The sequence below is a fragment of the Nomia melanderi genome, chromosome 7, assembly GCF_051020985.1.
Source record: "Nomia melanderi isolate GNS246 chromosome 7, iyNomMela1, whole genome shotgun sequence".
NCBI lineage: Eukaryota > Metazoa > Arthropoda > Insecta > Hymenoptera > Halictidae > Nomia > Nomia melanderi.
In genome coordinates this window covers 377492-398301 of record NC_135005.1, presented here as the reverse complement: position 1 = coordinate 398301, position 20810 = coordinate 377492, and the positions used below count along the sequence as shown (strand labels likewise).

The 20810-nt window shown below is 32.7% G+C and overlaps 2 protein-coding genes across 2 annotated transcripts in view; one reads left to right on the top strand and one right to left on the bottom strand.

Annotated features, from left to right (window-relative positions):
* The window catches only part of LOC116424216 (uncharacterized), a 185951-nt gene extending 177273 nt beyond the window's left edge, over positions 1 to 8678 (top strand). The window contains exons 4-5 of the transcript XR_012999025.1: positions 7850 to 8000; positions 8128 to 8678. The gene's annotated coding sequence lies outside the window, so the exon portion shown is untranslated. The remainder of the gene's footprint in view (positions 1 to 7849; positions 8001 to 8127) is intronic.
* The window catches only part of Rgk3 (Rad, Gem/Kir family member 3), a 143092-nt gene extending 122282 nt beyond the window's left edge, over positions 1 to 20810 (bottom strand). The window contains exons 1-2 of the mRNA XM_031981124.2: positions 20639 to 20810; positions 13585 to 14582 (exon numbers count right to left, since the gene is read on the bottom strand). Coding sequence (XP_031836984.1) covers positions 13585 to 13843 — 259 coding nt within the window. The 5' untranslated portion in view covers positions 13844 to 14582; positions 20639 to 20810. The remainder of the gene's footprint in view (positions 1 to 13584; positions 14583 to 20638) is intronic.

The following is a 20810-nucleotide window of genomic DNA, read 5'->3' as shown; positions in this document are numbered from 1 at the left end:
ATTTTAAACTGAATTCGACGAATTAACTCTTTCGCTACGATGAGTGACTATAGTCATCTGTCACGAGCGCCACCTACACACGACGGGTGAAAATAGTCATCGACCACAAAAATTGAGCTGCAGTTTAACCCTTTCGTTACTATGTGCGACTATGGTCACCCTACATGAAACGTTACGTACATACGACGGGCGACTATGGTCTCGCCCTCTTTTGCACACTCCGCATCTGTTTTTGTACATGCGGTTTTAGTGTTTTAATTATTAAAAGTTATTATTATTGAAGACAGAATTACTTAAAAGTTACTGGTATTATTTGAGGAAATTCCTTTTCCAAGTAATATCATTATAGCAATTTGTGGCGCAGTAAGGCATAAATAAGGCCGCTGGCGTTTGTCCTCACACAATGTGTGCATTTTCGTTACGGCACGCCGTTAAACGGGAGTGTCAAGAAGAACAGGACGCCCGTAGCGAAAGGGTTGAACGGTATTTGCGGCTTTCGATTATAAATTAAATATTATAATTACATGGTAGTTGTTTAGTTTGGATATTTGTTGTCGGGAGCGTAATTCTATGCAACTTTTTCCCGTGGAAAAGGTGTTGCTGTTTCTTAGTTTCTGACATAATCGCAAGAAACGTTTGCCTATGCATACGAAATAGGGTGAACCTTAGCTATACTTGGCAAAAATTAAATTTCAACTTCCTTTTCGGGACGCCTCCTAGGGTTGTGATAACCCTAACCCAACTGGATAAAAAGATACTCTGTGCAAAATGTAAAATCGATTGGATAACGTGAAATTGTGACGCATCACGCTTGAAAATTAGTTATTTTTGTATTTCGTTTTTCTCCGTTACAGTATATCGTTAAAATACAAAATTATATATCGTTGAATTTGTCTTCTTATACTCTACAATACTGTAGAAACAAAATATAAAGACGTCTAAAAAAAATATCGTGACCTTGAAATCTGAAATACTGTATTGAAAAAAATGTTTTTTCTTTGGAATTATATTTCTCTTATAAAACAGTACAATTTTCCCCTAAGAAATTTTTTCGTACATTTACAAATAATAAAGATATTCAAATTTGTTTTTTTTTTTAATGTTAATTAAAATGAAGCACTATATAAACTACAAAAAGTAATATTTAGAGAGATAAAAAATGAAAGTGTTTTCACGAATTTAACATATTCTTGTATTCATTAAAATATTTTACATCTATTGTCAAACGGCAATTTGGAAAATAAACCGTTTTTCTTTCTGATTCTTGGACCGTAATAGATTGTACTTAATATGAGTTTAACACCATGCTCGGTAGTATCATTGTTTACTTTATGAGATACTTATATAATGCAACTGACACGAATCATTGATTTTCTAAATATTAATGTGACGTAATGTGTCTTTAAATAACGACGTCTACGGAATTTATCCGACTGTTTGTGTGCAAAATGCGGAATGAGTGGCGACACAAGTATGTGACGCCAGCATTCATGCTAGCTTACAGAAATCTAATTGTTTTGACGTAACCAAGGTACGTCCATTTATCAGAAGTTGATAAATTTAGCTTACAGCAGACGATGGCAATTTACCTTATTCTTCAAGATAGTAATTTGAACCTGCCTTAGCACAGAATGTCAGTGCAGAAATATTCATTATAAGGAAATAGATATGATGTTTAAGTAGAAAGAATGATTGATGCAATTGTTTCTAGAAAATAAATTTTAAATTCTAAGCCAAACAAAATAATTCAGCAATTTTATTTACGTATTATCAGAAGTAATATAACATAGTAATAGTGTATGCATGCAATGTGTATCTTGCAAATTCAACAAAAATGAACCTATATAGAAAAAAAGTATTAAGTAATGTTTAATGTGTTAATGTTAAATGTAATTATTTCTGAAACTATTTTGATCGATCTTCGACATATTACATAGGTTAATACTTTTTGACAAGAATGACTTGCTGTATCGATTGATGCAAACAATATGATTGTGCTGGAAATAATAGTTGTAATCTTTGACCTCAAAACAGAAAAAATTGCATTTGAGACATATTTTAAATAACGAATATTTCCGGAGATAATTACGTTTATACCTTCAACTGGGACACTTTGTCTAAAATACTGGTATATTTCATGTTAAACTTACGTAGCAAGCGTTTCATTCTCTCACATCATTAGAAGTTGCTTTTGCGTCTATAAATGTAGTTCGAATAATCTATAGATGGTAGGAAGAGAAAGGATCCATTTCATTTTATAACTCTACACTGAATAACCGTGTGCGGAGCAATTTAAATTGAATCGAAGAGGTGACAAATCAATTATTGTGCACGTTGCAGGGTACAGAAAGCGAAATTTCCACGGAAATCGGTACTCTGTGGCACGACAAATGAGTTTCGCTAGTACTTCATTTGAAATATTACACAATACGAATGTCAGAGAAAATGACATTAGTTTCACATTAAACTTAGACATGGTTACCGCATTGTACATTTTTTTATAAATGTTTCAAGTAAAACCCGCACATGAGCCATAAATAAAGAAACAAGAATCTGTTTTGTAGATAAAGAACTTAATAGGTTCAAGATTGAAAACTTAGAAAAACTCAAAAGAATAGGGAGGAGAAATCTTGAAAAATTTATCGATAAGTTAAATGATGCTTATTATAGTGTTGAGGTTCTGTGTTCCCATTAACTATTAACAAGTTGCAGCGGCTGGTTCTTAACTATTAACAATCGCAGTGGGAACGCTGTGCGATTTTGGAAGAACAAAGACATAAAGTTTTCTCATCCTTTTTCTGTGAGACAGAAGAACTTTGTTTTTTTTTTAATCCAAAACAATCGCTCCGATTCTACATACATGTGTCACATACATGGAGCGAATTTCATTTTACACGACATGCACAATTAAAAAGAAAGAGATATATTTATTTGACATTCCTGTCGCGATTTCTTAGGATCATGCAGCGATCGTTGTGATGTTGGCTCTGTAGTTTGGCAAATGACGTAAGATCATTGCCACACCGTTCTGTCAATCGCGCAGATCGTCAGCGTTAACCACCGCCGCGCACAGTGGGACGAAACGCTCGATGACGATTAAAAATCGATTCTCGTAATGTTGAAAATTAACAAAAATTTATGTGATTCGATAGGGAAATAATTGTAATATGATGTGATATGATGTGATCCATGTTTCGGTATTTGTTTTCGTTTTTATGTCATTAATGTTTAAATTCAACGGATAATCACGCAAGTTACCAACGGAACTGATGCTCAGTAACTTTAATTTATAGTCCTGTGAAATATCACTTTGCAAGATGTAGTTTAAATTCACTGTCTAGTTAACTATATGGATATCAATTTTATTACAAAAATAAGTTTTTAAAAAGATGCAATGGTTTGAAACGGATCTTATTTGTACCACGTTAAAGAGTGAAGCTTCCTCTCTTGAGAACAAAAAAATTGGGTGCTGCAGGGCGCTACCTTGTAAGATATTAATTATTCAATTTGGGAGTGGACCCACAGAGGCGTCCTAAACATAATAACTAATTATGCGAAAAATGTTGATTGCGTCTGGGTGTATAACTATGATCTTTTACTTAATATTTTTTTAAGCCAAAATGTTACTAAATGGCGCAGTTATACACTAGTTTCGGAACTTCTTTTCATAAAACATTCATTATTGGTAGACTCGATTGTAAACAATTGAAATATCCGAAGATAAAATGGTTAACATTTGTTTCGATAGATGCAATACGCTTTAAGAAGATACGCATTTCCATAACTAAGGAGCAGTAAAATATTTGCTGCTCAATGAATTGACTCAAAAAGTGATCGTTATTTCGTCTCAGAATTAAACTTTTGTTATAAACGTAGAGACGAGGTATAGTTCTCGTTATTGAAGTAAGTGACCAAAAGGTACAAAAAAAAACAACAATAATACAACCTCCTTATATCATAAGAAGTATTACAATAAAAATAAAATTGATGTATTGATGGAGCAAAAAATTTATTTTAAGTAGAACGACTATAATCTTGCGTTGTGTATGCGCTCACAGATGGTAAAGGAAACATAAATATACAATGTATTCACAAAAAATAATACTATTAAACTGATACTGAACAAAGGGACAGTGATTACAAGTGAATATTTAGACTCTCAGTGTTTTAATCCCGTTTAAATTGGTACAATATACAAAGACTCTATAATAATGATAAACTCCAAATTTCATTAAAATATATAAATCAGCAGCAAAGTTATACAATTTTGATCGCCTTCGACTGTTCCGTTCCTCTGTGGCGGCGCCGCAGCGGGGTCGCATCGCTCGTGTGCAAAGACCCTTACAGGTGGAGTCGTTTATTCTACGTCAGAGGTGTCTACATAACGTACGCCCCTTACGCTAGTTACTCGAAAACAGCGTTCTCCCACTAGCTCTACTTGACATATTGTGAACTGAGTAATTTTCAGAAAACTGAATTGTACGGATGGCAATTTTCAGTGAGATCAACTTTATATCACTGTACATACAGAAACTCAGATATATTGTTATGTAATATATTTTAAATAGATAATCAATTCGAATCAAATTTAATATTTTTTTAAATACCGTGGTAATCAGCAACGCTGCATAGCGAAGTGTCTTTACATAAAACCGAGATTTCTCGTTACCAGTACGCAACGTTTTAAGAAACTGCACGACACTGTATGTGTTTGTGTGTGTGTGTGTGTGTGTGTGTGTGTGTGTGTGTGTGTGTGTGTGTGTGTGTGTGTGTGTGTGTGTGTGCGCGCGCGCGAGTAGTTCTATATAGTGTTCAATACAAACGGGTAAAAGTAGGTATAGAGAGGGTAACTTTTCGTGAGAGGAGTGTCATTGGAGTGCCCGCGGGCACTCAGTTAGACACCCTTGTTCTACGTTATGCAGAGACCCGGCTCTCTTTAGGTTCAAACAACAACTGAACAGGGACTCGGCTCTGTGGTTGCCGACAGCGCTTTGATAAAAACTAGTTTGCTTTCCAAAAAATCGTAGTCTTTATATACGAATTGTGAGTGCGCTCGACGTCCAATCGGCGCTGAGTGGCACCGGTTTTCCGACAACAGTCAAGTGCCTCGGGCGTGGTGGTTCTAAGAGTCATAAAAAGAAAACTTTACAATTTAGATCTGGCTCTCCCATGTATGCGCCTTCGGGCTAATACCATTCAAGACGAAACTTATTAGATTAGAGTCATATTAAACTATAAATCTTTATACGATTTCAAATTGTTAAGAATGTAATTAGAAAAAATAAAATGTCATCATTATAAGAGATAGTTTTTCCTAAATGTACACTTTGAATTTTAGTAGTAACACGAAATACGGATTCGACTGAAAATATGAAACATATAATTGAACAATATTTTTTTGTAACTGTAGAATCGTAGGTTTAAGACAGTGTGACAGTGAGTGTTGTAAGGGTCATAAAAGAGAAAGGGACTCATGGAGACCAGGCCCAAGGGTTCGTGGTTTTTTTCCGAAGGATGCGTAAGCGAGTGGTGTGTGTTTGAGAATTTATTGAAAGTGTGAGTAAGAAGAATGCTTGTGGGGGAGAGAATGGTTTTGAAGTTCGGTTGGTGAGAGATTTTGAGAGAGTTGCGTTGACTAGAGAAGAGAAAATACCTGTACACTGCGAGCTATATCGTTTCCATTTATTTGTATTTTATTCAATTATCTACTACTGTGTTTTTTTAAAATAAAACATATTTAAAATACCATTAATACCACATAACTGAAAATCTGCAACAATTGAGGTGAATTGGATCATGCTCTTATTAGCAGCAAAGGAATGAAAATACTTAAACATTAACAATAGAAAGTAGGAAGAAATTTTTAAATTTTTCTTTTGTAAACAAGAAACAAAAAGTGAGAAATATAATTTGTTCTGAATTTTTATTTGTTTCCTTCGACGCGAAGCATGGAGACCGAAGGAAATAAGCCATTACTTAATAAAAATGTTCAAGACATCATAAAGCCGAATTATAAAGTTTTAATTAATTAAATATAGGAAGTTTTAACATCTTTCTGCGGCTTTTTATACCTATGCATATTGTACCATAAAATTAAACCTGTTGAAATGGCCGCATACTTAGCAGCAGGAATTTTTAATGTAGACTATTATCTTACCTCCAACATTTCTGAAGCAATAGGGATGGTAACTACATAGAAAAGGACGAAAAGTTTTGTCGATAAACGGGACGGGCGAAGAATTCACGTCGTCGAGGAAAAGTATCACGAAGCTTCAAAGAAAACTTGAACAGCTCATGAAGAAACAACTGCTGCATGGCAAGAATATTATAAGGAAAAAAAGATGCATTGTATGAAGCAGATATAGTGACTATACCATATTTTATCAAAATGAGTACATTATTGATTATTACTGATAGATTAAATATCAGTTTCCCGATTTACTTCAAATATAACACTTTAACAGAAAATTGTCTATAAAAGTATACTGTAGTAAAAGTAATATAATGCATTTAATGATTGATAGTATGTATATTTTATTTATAGCTTATTAAATCCTTTTAATTGCGGTTTTAACAAGATTGCCCTCGAAAAGTTACATTTATACAAATATTTCTAGTCTACTGATCATGAAATTCCTTCTTCAACATCAGTAAATATTAAACACAACTGTTAAGTGTTATTTGTCTTTTCATTTACCACCATCATTCGTTGTTCAATTACTTTAGAAACAACATAGTAAACGCGCATCCAATTTTTCGTATCTTTATACCGTAAGAAAGATTGAACTCATTCGAACTCTTTTAAAATATGAATGGAAAAGCGAGCAAATTTAGAATTTAAATCATCGAACCGTAAGTAAATTAAAAGCCATCCCAATCCTAAAAACCCCCCGATATCATTCACGATTCAGGTATAGGCAATTCTCCCGTTTCTTTATTTCACGGTTGGTGCGTTTCATTGAACACCGCCTGGAATAAACTCGAAAATGAATTCGCCCTTCAACATTGTGGGCCTCCACGGAAGGGAGTATACCTCCATCAAGCTACACGACTTTTTTTCGGTTCGCGACCCAAGTTCGCGAAGCCGTAAATAAATATCGTTTCAGAGCTTCGGAGTCGATTCCCACGGGTGATCGAGAGGAACCAGAAATAGTGGCGATGTGGAACAATACCATTTATAACCAAAAAATATAGATACGTAGAAATTTACGAAAAATTCACAAAAGCGTTAAAAGCTTTTAGTAGCTTTAAAATTATTTTGAAAATAAATATTGATATATATATATATATATCTGAAATTCCCGTGGAATGTATATAAATATTAAAAGTATTTATAACAGTTATTTATATCGATGACAAATTTTATATCGTCAAAACTATTGGCGTTTCTTGCAAATTGTACAATTCAATCTTCGACTGTTTTTAACCTTTGTGTCACAGAAACAGTATCCCTTTCTAAAACGAGTAGAAAACGTTGAATTGAATGAAAAATGTAAACCTAGTATTGATAATGTTATTCCATAAATGATTATTAAATACTTTATATACAAAACTGGATGTTATGATAAAGGAAAGGAAACAAATAAATTTCACGTTACAACGTTTACTATTTCAAATTGAAAAGAAGAACAACTGTACAGAGAAATTGGATATGCAGTGTTCACAAATTTGCCAGCGATGCATCATATTATCGTGACATTTAAAGACGGAAGAAAAATGCAGAATAAGATTATGCAAAGCGAACAAATTGTTAAATCATCAGAAGAACTCTGTATTATATTATTGAAAAATAAAAGATAATCCGAAAGTAGATACTGTAATTGAAACATACTTGCAAATTTTATTACAGGAATTTTTCATGGAACAGTTCACAGAGTGCTAACGAATAAGAGATATCATCACATTAAAAAGAAGAAACCACTAATAAGTGAAAATGACACGAAAAAAATGTGTAGGATTTACCAAAATTTAAATAACAATAATATCATCGTTTCGTTGCGGTATGTATTGTTTTTTCAAATAATTTGTTTATCTCAAATTACACAACATATCTATATTTGTACATTAAAAAATACTAAAAGCTTTTTCTTTGTTTACTTATTTTACATATTTTCAACAAAATTTTAGGCGCGCCAATGCCATTCTGTGACTCACTCTATCTGGAAGCGTAGCGAGTAGCGGATTTGTAGAATTCCACTTATAAATTATGTGTACAATGTTTCACGCCCTGGAAGATGCTTGAACTCACGCCGGTTTCTATTCTGGCACAATTCATTTAGATAGTAGGTCATTGAGAGACTAAACGGGACTCCCGATGCCAGTGCACCTTAACTAAGACACAGTGCTGCTCGAATCCATTTAACTCAAAAATACGATCCTACGAACAATTTCAGAGCAACCTAATGAAGCTTATTAATCCTTGGATTACTCGATTCGAATCTAGTGATTCAGAGAGCTGATATAACTTCTTATTTTCTGTACAATAGCTTAAGTTGTTAGTTATTTCTACACGCTGGATCTAATAGAAGAATTGAATTTCAGAGAAACAAAAATTCTGGAAAACTTGATAAGTAAGAAATTGTCAGAAATACTAAGAATTAATGGGACTCTTCTACTCTAAAAGCACTTACTCGCAATCAGAATAATCTTTTAAATATCTTTTTAAACAGTGAAATCGTACAGAGGAAACAATCCTTTTATAATATTTTATTTATATACATATATTTTTCACTTTTTCTATTTCATCTTTTAATATACGTATAATCACTCTATATGTTTTTAAATACAGTTCGAGTCAACAAACAAAGCAAAAATGTTTATTCTGAACACTATTGTTGACTAAAAATTCATATATGATGTTACGAACATGATCGTTAATAAAATTAACGTAACTAACGTAATAACTATGAATATCTACATTTATAAAAATTAATAACATCGCATACTATACTATGTACCTTTCTGTTGTAGAGTGTATAATTTAAACAATTTTCTATTGATTGTATTCTGTGGAAGTACTTGATTTCAAATATCGGTTCGTTAGACGGAAACAATCACAGCAATCGCAGTGACATGTGAGGCTGCTACCTCTGAAAAATAAGTTAAAAGCATATTCTGCCGCGAGATTTATTCTGTACTGGTAAATCGAACTGCAATCTATGAAATGGCGTGTAGTTACTTCGCACTGCGATGAGTTAATTTAAAAACGAACGGTTACATAGGCGATTCAAAGCAAATAAAAATAAATACTGACACCTGTGTGCTCTTTCACGTGCCGTTCCACGGTATCGCCTACATACGATGGGATTTAATTATCTGAAAATGCTAATGTATAAAGTTCTCATAATGAAAACTCGTTCTCAAAGGACAGCTTCCCATTCTTGGAAATATACTACATTAAAGTATGAGCACTTATTAAATTTTCGATAAGTAATAGATTTCGTATAAATATTCCTCTTAGATTTTGACGGTGATGTTCTTAATTTTATTAAACAAAACATTGCAATCTGATATTTAAGATATCCAATATTTTGATTCAGCAAAATATAAAATGCAAAATTAAATCAATTTTTTATTAATATTTTTGGAATATACGCTTGATAATAACATGAAATATAACATACAAATAAATGAAAAGTTGTCTAAAGCTTTAATTTAACATTATAAATTGCATTCAAATTTTATAACTAAATGTACGTTTTTAATATTACAAGAAAGTTCTGTCTTCTTTGTTGTTTTCAAGAGAAAATGTAATGCAGGTGTCGAACACGGTCAATCAGTTGTTCCAGCGAACCGAATACATATTGCATAACCGACGATGATGGCTACATTAAAGGTTTTTGACACTGCTGCCTTTCATAGTTCAGTTTCATTAACATATATTTGATTAAACATGGGTTCGTAATACTAAAATGTTAAAAAATTCGTTACTTCAGTTCAGCATCTTTAATACTTGTGCATAGTACGGGTTAAACTGGCTCAAAACAGGTATTTAAAATCTAAGTTTCTGTACGTCACAAAAATGTTGAGATATATTTCATATAATTTTTTAAAAATGTCAATAAAATCATAAATTACCGTACGTCGTTAATTATAATTGAATTTCAACAGTACTGTACAGGAATACGTACTAATTGACCAATTAAATTATATAAATAAAATATGGTGGTTAAGAAACCAAGTTTTGAAATATATCTTTTATAGATCATGAACCTACATGTTCATTTTTACTATAAGTTATGTTTTTACTATAATTATGAAAGTGTAAGGTTTCTACATATTTATAATCTTTTATTTATAGATTTTTCTATTAAAGATTCATTAATTATCCATTTAAGAATTTTATTTATAAATTTCCCTACTCTATGACATCGTTATGATAAAAATAAAAAATATTGTATTTTCTTTTATAATTTTAATTAAATTCAGTTGGAAATAAATTCAATTTTATTAATCATAATATTGTTTCATAATATCATATCAATTATTAACATTTTCCTAAGGTATTATATCATAGAAATAGTGTACGCACGTAACTGTAAATATGTCAATCTTAGAAATATTTAAATCAGTATTCGTGAATTTGTCAAAGCTTATGACCGTATGACGAACATATGTAAACTTTTTATCTAAATATTTTTAAAAAATCATGGCATAAGGTTTTCGCATAAGTAGTAGCTGATATATTATAAAGTAAATCTCTATGACGTATCGGAAATACTAACAAGGTTGAAGCTACAGATTTACCGTCGACGGGCAGAGGCAAAGAAGGATGTTTTACTCGTAATGCTTGCGATGTGTGCTTTAGCGGATTTATAAGTCCACCAATTGAGCATTTCTACTCATTCCTATTAAACATAATTGTTCACTATTTTTCGGAACGTATGTTCACTTTATTTTTTCACGAAAGAATATTTGTATTTTTTCTACTTAAAGCACAATAATCATTATATTACAGTATAATATTAATTATTTATATTACAGTAATAATTATAAATTGCATGCAAATTTATAAAATTAATCGTAATTGCGTATAATTATACATAATATTTTTCCAAAAATTAACACCTATCCACAGATTTTCAAATTACTGCATCACTATTAAACTTCTAGAATTACAAATTAATTTTCAGTTATTTTCCACATCAAATTTTGAACATTCACTTTGATAGGAAATTTGTTCCACGCTTAAACACATTATACAAAAAGATTATTGGTTTGTAAAATCCATACTCTTTAGTATTATATACATGCAGACCATACAAAAATTTCAACCAGAGAATTTAATTCTTTATCAAAGTTAGGAAGCTTTTATTTCGACGTATAATGATTAAAACTAACCCCTATATGTTGAACATTCTTATTCCTGTAAAATCCGTTCTCTTTACATAACTAAGTAAATAAAAGTAGAGATTTTGTAATCCGATTATCTTTTTGAATGCATAGGAAAAATCTTAATACAAAATATGCTCTTAGATAATTTATGTCAGGGTAAAAGTACATTTTTTTCAAAAGCTTATTTAAAACGTAATGGGCAGGTTATTTGTACCTAAACACCACTTGTAGAAGAATCTCTTAGAACAGGGAAACAAAATATAATTTTTTTTATTTTTTCAGTCCCTGTACTGTTAAGAATATGCTTCTGAAATAATGTTATTTATTTTGCAAAATTCTAATAGTTATAGTGATTTCAAATGCTTGACATTATTAAACAACATTTACTTCTATACGTCTCGCGATAATGAAAAATCTTTCTCTGTTACTTGAATTCTAAAATGTTTATTTGGATATACTTTGATCATTTTCCACGTGAGTATCTTAATCTTGTTTTGGAAAGAGTGGAATTGATTCAATATTAACTCGTCTTTTGTAGGAAGTAAATTAGTAATTGAAATAACTGAAGCTGTCACAAATATTATCAAGATAAAAAAAATATTTTAGTTCTGAAAAAGTGATATAATACAATGAGTGAAAAAAGTTATAAAGCGAACCTTTAAAGGTAATGAAAAGATCAGAAGTAACAAACAAAAATCAAAAGGTAATCACAAAAAAATGTAATGAATGGAAAAGCCGATACCAATGTAGGAGTTTTCCTAAAGTGAAAGTTTGTCAAAGCGAATGTTTCACATGAAATTGATAAATTATAGTGGATAGACCTCGTTTTAAGAACTTTGGGCATGTAGAAGTGTTTGAGTCTGTGCGAACGGTTCTGATTACATGAGTTCGTATGCATCGTTATACCTCATACACGTTAAAACTTGCAGCGATGCAGGCCGCTACAAGTGATGGATTTGAGTTTTTCAAAGCTTCACGATACATGTTACGCTCAAATAAAACGTGAGAAAAGCTGGAACCCATCGTTTGTAGCGATGCCTGCATCACAATATGCTTCGATGTATATAGAGGCCTTTAATAGTTGCGTGAGATTTTAGGTGGCTGAGGAAAAGAGTATAAAAGTAGAAAGGGGAGAGAGAGAGAGGGAGATGCGTTTTCTAAGAGAACATTCTGTGAGAGTCAGCGAGTCTTATTTTTATGGTTTTTGCTTATGGTTTTAAGTAATAAATTTTGTTATTGTTAAATCTGTGATATTCATGAGTTCGCTACCCCTTTACCACCGCACCACGTGAGATTTCCCTTAAACCCCTACATTAGCTTCATCCATGAGAAACTACTGCCTAATTACAAGTACATACTGTTTATCGATTTACGGAGAATTGACATGTGATGAATTGAAATTGAAACGATTGCTTAATGCATTTGCACCTAACAATGAATCTTTGAACTCATCGATGGACTTTTTTCTAGAGATTAATATTGTGTAAAGCAAGACAATTAACATTGTAGTATCTTTGATAATATGGATGTATTTGAACAGTGAAAATAATTCAAGTTATGGAAATAAAGATTCGAACAACTACAAAAGAATTAGACAATTGTAGATACTTTAAATGTTTTTGTTGATTCTGTGTTTAAAAATTATTAGCAAAATTCGAGAAACCCATTCTATATATTTGTCGCTGTGATTAAAAATAGAATTATCTTAGTATCAGAAAAATTTGTATCTTCTCCGACTAGTGAAAGCCTTTTAGAGTAAAAAATACCGTTTGCATTAACTCCTTACAATTTCAATAAATTTTTCGTGAGCAAGATAATTCTAATTTCAGCTACAATCTTCAATTAATTTTTAGGTAAGAAAAGTGTCGTAAAGACATGCTTTCGTTTCTAACATCGAGAGAAATTATTTTCGTGGTTGCTATAATTGACAACAATGAATAATTTAACATTTAAAAACTTGTTTGCATTGAAAATATACACAAAACATGTGTATATACATAAAATTTAAAAACATATGAATGTACTGAATTTAAAAAAAATAGATTCCAGAGATGACTTCAAGAGAACATGACTAGAACAAAAAAACTCATCATTATGAGCATAATTTGCGCACTAGATCAAACAGTGCGAAATCTTCACAGTGTCTTCAGCGCCAAATTGATATATGTACCATAATTACATTAGAAAAGCCACGATCCACTGATCTTTCATCTCGACGTCAGAAAAACCCTCAACTCATCGTTTCATTACCTTGTGCAGCAGCTCGACGTCGAATGCTCTTATTCGGGCCGGAAACACGAGCACTTTGGGACCTCGTGGCGGGTCTGCGTCTCCTGGTCGGCGTACTGCTGTCAGGAGTGCCGCTTCCGCTATCCTTCTCCCTGTCGATCTTATCTCTTTCCCTCGCGCCCGAGGGAGGCATCGCTTCCAACATTTGCTCCATGCTGGAGAAACCCGGCGCGCAGATTGAGGCTGACCTGGTCTTCCGACGTAGCGAGTTTTCGGCCATCTTGCGCCTTTAAGTTCGCCAACACAGTCCCGTAATACCGTCTACCAGCAATTTCCGATTTTCGAAGAGCGCTCTGCGAGACAGCAGTCCGAAGAAAGTCCTCCTCGAATATTCAGTAGCTAGCCCGAAACAGTTCGCCGTGCTATTGATGTTTCAAAGCCAATTTCCTCTTTGGAACCGTCTCTTATCGTGCCTTGAATTTTTTATTGGTTATCAAGTATTCGAAGTCAGGCGACTTCCCTGTTGTGTTCGCGCGACACACGCGATCAAAAACGGAGGGGAGTGAGTCGTGACGCGCGTAGACCTTTCCCCCTTCGCCCTTTCGAACGATCAAAGATTCTTGAGGTGTGCTCTCGGAAATTAGCCGGGGGCGAATTTATGAAGTCCCCGAAGACTGATCTTCCACTGGCAAACCGCCGGGCTTCCGGGGACTTGGATTATCCTCGAAACAGGAAACCCTTCGGTGGATCTATCTAATCGTACGGGGTGCACACACACGTATAAATACACACGCTGGTAGCAAGTGACGTGCACGTGTCGTAACCTTTCAGATTCAGTCCTCCATTAAAAGTTCTCTGACAACTCATATACACAGTTTCCACTTATCGACCGAGTCCGTGTGAAATACAATGGCTTTCTCTGTCTTCCTCCTTCTCTCTCTCTTTCTCCCCCTTTCACTCTTCCTATGTCCTAACCTCACGCTAGGGCTCCAGTGGTTACCACCGATGAAACTTGAATTCTGAAGCAACACGTGGTACCGCGGACGTTAATTGTGAAGGAACAGAACAGATTCGGTGAACCGTTCGAGCAACTCGGTCGTGAAGAGCTTTGATGAAACATTTGCTTTAGCAACTTTATTTGAGATTCGTTGGGTTCGTTGTAAATATTATTTTCTAGATGTTTACTGACTTCTTTCCGCGAACTTTTCATTCTTTCCGATCGAATCGTGGAATATACCCGACACGAACATGCAACGATCACTTAATCAGTGAAATATGACACTGGTATCTTACTTTTTATGCAATGATTGACTGAGTAAACGCTCCTAAAAGAATTTCAACCAGTATGCCTACCATATTTATAGAAAAATGACCGGAGATAGTTTGCGGTTGATTGCCGTTATAATGGCGACCTGAATATTTAATGTTTAAAATCAAAAACCGCAAGTTAACAATTTAATTAATTAAATTACGAAATATTAATATGCAACTTTCTTTCTTTCTAATAATTAAGACTTCGATGCGTAATTCAGTTTCTTATAGGAAGAGTTTTTAGAAGTTCACACAATTGTCGACCGCGAAAGGTTTACAAGTTATATAGACATGTAAATTCAAATCCACGCTTATACATTTTTTCTTTATAATAACAGTTTAAACAACTGCATAAAATTGTTCGTACTTGTCCCGAAACGCTTACGAATATATTACATAAATTTGTTTATTTTATTACCATTAGAATCCGACCACCACTTTGTTATCAATGAAGTGTTATCATAAACAAAGATGAATATGAAATAATGAAGTTGAATAATAATTTTTTATGACAAAAGTACCGTTGCAGAAGTGAAAAATAATTAATTTTTCCAATCAGAAAGGTACGTCCGTCAATTCTACATTCCGCATCAATTAACTCAGTACGTAATTAATTTTTCCAGTCCCGGGGCTTCGAAGTTATATCCCCATTATAAATCTCTTTTCTCGAGGATGCAAGTTCGACAATTAATTAATTTACATAAGACTAACGTACAAGCAGCATTCTATTCCAGTTGTCGATGCTATCAATTGTAAGACACTATTACCGTAACATAAAAGAATTTAAAGTGTTAGCAGTAGATATGTAAAAGTTAATAAACCAAAATAGTAAAAATAGAAAGCAAAAAGAACAATCTCATGATTAGTGTTCCTTGGTATCACAAATAAAATTAATTCAATTTTATTTTTTAATCGGTATCTCTATAGTTTTCCTTGATCTTTCGCATTCTTTTGTCGACAGTGCCTCGCGATCAATTTTAATTCCGGATACGCATTTATTCATCTGTCACATACGACATATTTAAACTGTATTTTATTAATTTACATTTTATATCATTTCTAATTAACCAACTTTTTCCTTCAACTACATTTTAATGAAAATATTTTAAATAATGCTGAATTATTGAAAAGAAGATGCAAATAAAATTCGAAGTACTAAACGTTAACATGTTGGTTAAGGCAAACAATTTAGCAAAATAGTAAAATCTTATAATTTTGTTGATTGAATTACTGGAAAGGGTTACTGCGTAAAGAAAAAAAAACGCAGCTGCATATTTTTAGTATTTAGGGTAACTGAAAATAACACGAAAGAAAAAGAAATAGACAGGGAGAAGAAGAAAGAGAGAAAAAGAAAGCAGTTCCTTCACACCTTTTTGAAGAAACATTCTCACCGTGAAGTGGCATACGAAAATATACAGAGTGTTCACGTGATTGCAAACCAGCGCATCTCTCATAAATGATGAGACTAAAATTCGACATACGTTGGGAAAATAGTTTTATCATTTTTTTGTAGACGACACGATAATATATAATATATATATATATATATATATATCGATCTTTTAAATGTACAATATTTATTATAGACGGAGAGCAATATTTATTTTGAAATCACACGACATTGATGGACAATATAAAAACCATATAACGTAATGTTGTTTAAAATTATATAAAATTAAATATAAAAAATTACGATGTAAGAATAAGAATGTTACACTTAAATGTTTCGTTAGTCGCTTTCGATCAAAATTATTGTGAATTTAGTAATAGATTAATTAATAATAGACCCATTGTATAACTTATTACAGGCAGTGAAATACTTTCCCTTCCTAATAATCGTTGAGACGTCAATTAGTGGAAGAAACACGTTGACTAATAATAACGCAAATATTATTCTGCATATTCCCTTAATTATAAATCATTGATACTTCCAATGTAAACGAGGAAAAGTCGAACTAATTATTTTGAGTTTAATTATATTATATATACAGCTCTGTGGTGATGAAAGTAATTTTACAAAATTTTTATTAAGCTGCTGCATATTGTACTCTTATAATCAGATTTTAAATGAAAGGAGGATAAGTCTAAAAGAATTTCTTACTTAGTTTCATATTACTTATTTACTTTATATTGCATGGAAAGCCAGTCGTAAAGTGGCAGTAATTTTTTGCTTCATACACGGAGTAAAAAGTCCATTTTCAGTTGACAAACATTTTATACTATAACATAATCAAAATTGACAAGATCAATCAAAAAGTGTGTAAAAGTAAAGCACGATAGTTGTGGTTGTGAAAAGTAAAAAAATATATCCTCAGATCGTTATTACTAAATTTACAATCATTTATAAGAAAGACTTTTATCTACACTCTATCCTAATAAATTCCAATAAGGGACTTGTTGACCTAATGGTAAGTACCCCCATATCTCTTTCGACATATATATATATATATATATATAAAAATTGTCACCTAAAAATAAATCACAGCATTTATATATTGCTAAAGAAACATACAATCTTAATATACTCCATCAATTCGCTGTTAAGCAATAATTTATGAAGAATAAGAAAAAAACAATATTTTCTAATTCTTGTTGACTGAATTATGTGATGCAAAGCTTAGTCAACTGATAAACAAATAATAATTTTCAACTCGGGACTTCTCACCTACCGAACTTTTAGCCCCACCCTATCCTACTGCTGGTCTCTCGTCGAGAAAAGAAAACTGTAACGTAAACGCAACATGTATTCCATCACAAAGAAACTATTCGCAGATGGTTTGCCAAGTTCATAGAAAAAAATGATAAAAATGACAAAATCAAAATATTAATCGCGAATAATTCTAAAATACTGAAGATATTAGAAATACCTATAATAAGTAATCATATTACAATATAAAGTTTCCTAAAATTGGCTCATACTTTCCAAAGGATCCAATATGAACTATTTACTGTTACTACTCTATAAAACTCTGTGGAGACCAACATTAGGTACACATCAACGTGATGGACACTAATGGAACCCCATTGGGCACTCTACGAAGCCTTTGTAAGGAAAAACAGTCTATTGATCTGTTTTCTTTTAAAGAGAACGACGCGTTTATTACGGTAGGGTGCAACGTTAAGTGGAAGAGATCAACCTATGCGCAGTCTGCCGAGTACACGAAACTTTTCAGTGATAAGAAATTTCGAAATCAAAAACTGGTCGGGTCCACCCGCCCAATATTTCATTACTCCTAGTTTATAGCGTAGACTCTAACAAACTTTGTTCGAGAGTCCTTCCGAAATTTACTTCTTAAATTGCATTTGCTGCGAAGAGAGGTTACCTAAGACCGAGAACATTCAAAAAGTTCGCGAAATTATGATTTCCTGGAATATTTTATGCGACAGTTACCATGAATTTCCTTACTTTGAAAGTTAAAAATGATCAATCAATCTTCTGAAAATAATAGTTTCTGTTAATAAAAAGATAGAAAACGAATGAATGAAAAAATCAGTGTAATTTCTTCCGACGATACTATACATCTCCCAGAACTTTACATTTATCACAAAATGAACTCGCGCAATCTATTTACCGACATATCAAATATCTTTTAATTTTATCGTATGACACGTCGATGCAAATCTCTGAACGGGTACAAGATGAAAATTCTATTCCACGCTTTCGATGAAAATATTATTAGCGGAATATCCACTCGAATATCCATGCCGATAATAAAAGTCCATAATGAATAAACATTCGGGTTCCTGCTGTCGAAATCTAGTACATCGCCTAAATTTTGATTTGTGATCTTTTTTACAGAGGTAACAATCGATTTGAAATGACAGTTTTTCTTAAAAAATTAATAAGTTTGTTAACAGGTTTTTTGCTCAAGTACATGATTAATTCTAAATAATGCATTTAGCTTGAATATTCCGTGTTAAAAATAAACCAACGAACTGTTTGCTCATTCAGAATAGCGTCAGAAGTATTTTTAGAAAACGAAGTAATAAGGATAATTTGTATGGAGTATTTTTTTACTTCTAACCACTATATATTTTCGAAGTTTATCTATTAAACCGTTTCAACGTGAGACCTTTCAATAAGAAATTTTTACTCGATATTTTTGACTAATAATCTGTATTTTTCTATGGTAAACTTCAAAACAATTTTTACTACTTGGCATTGACCTTACACAATAGTATGTTCATTTTAGTGTTTTCATTTGATTTTTAGAGTATGCGCACCACTTGTGTTGACTAAAAAATTATTAAAAAACCAGAAAATCGTCTCAAAAGAAAAATAAATGTTAAAATTTGGAATTGACTAATTTGTTAACAATGTACTTGCGTGACTTTTGCTATAGTAAGAATTGAACGGACCAAAGCAAAGCTGAGTGTTACTGACAAAGGAACAATGTCAAAGTGGTATCCGCTTTAATTTTGAACTTTTACGAAAATAGCTGTCGTGAATTCTTTTTTATCAACTTTTTATCAGCCACTTTCACATCGAAACGTTTGCTTGAACATCTTCTAAACTGTTGGAGCTAGAACGTATCAGTCAACGTCATATATAATCCAATTTTCTTACTGTATATAATATGTACTTTTTGTAGTAATAAAGTGCACTTAAATAAACAGGCTTCACAAAGCTTCATTTGTTTAAATAATACATTTAAAACTAACACTTTACTGCTAATCTTTCTAGTATATGCTTATTCGTTTTTCGGTGAATTCAAATGCGAATAGTACTCACATAAATTTAGATACAGATAAACTGGAATTTTGATTTTTATATTACAAGAAGTGATTTTAGTTGAGAAATCCCATGAAGTTTATAAAATCAGTTACTATACAATAGAAAACCAACATATTCGTTTTTTGTCATTTGCGAGACGTGTCTTCATATTTAATATCTGGAGCATATGTAAATATTGATCTCAGTATTAAAGAAAATACTGATCTTAATTAATGGAAATAGTTATGAAAATCATATTCCTTGGTTTTGACGTTCTATCAAGTTTGTGCATATTCGAATTTGCAAAAGAAGATCGAGAAGATGTTAATCATCTAAATAATTACCATTATATTTAACAAATTTTGGAAAATCGTTTTATATAGTTCGATCATTTTATACAGAAAACGATGAGTTAAAATTTTCCTATATCCGACATTCAGTCTGACCCACATTTCAGTTTGTCCCTGTTGCATTCGAGTCGGGTATAAACACATAAAGCAAAGAATTATAAATTTCTTCTCAGATGAAGACTATATTTAATTGTTTCTCGAATAACCACGACTCAATTTATTTCAATGAATTAAACCATCTAAGTAACGAACAAATCATGAACCGATACGTAGTAGTTGATTGCATCATGAAAAACTTGCATTAAAAAATACATATTAAATGTAAAAACAGACATCGCATCGACGATCGATTCCAAAAGGATCAAGAAAATCCTCTAACAGTTTCATCAGCCAATCCTCTACGAATGTATCGCCACAATCATTCAACGAATAAAACGACGAATAAATTCAGTCCAAAACTGCATTCGTACAATCGTTAAACCCAGAAATCTGTCGAAAAAAGGATCGTTTACCAATCTCACTCCAACGATATCTCAAATAAAATATCAGTAGAACGATTCAAAGCCTAGCCACTTCCGCAACTGACATCGCGTCTTTTCCCCGAGTAAAAATAATGAATGCATGAGATTGAAATTTCGGTTCGGGATCGGCTGCGGTGGCAACGTGAATCGAAATTCACGGCGGAAACGGTCGCGCTTACTACTTCCGGTGGCCGGGTACTGGGCCGATTCCGTTCGTCATTTTCTAATCTCTTCCGTCACATGTCCTCGGTACCACACGCGGCGATCAACGAAAAAGCCACAAAACGAAGACCGGACACAACAACGGCAACGCACGTCCGACGTTGCGCGGCACACTGGGGGCTGACGGGG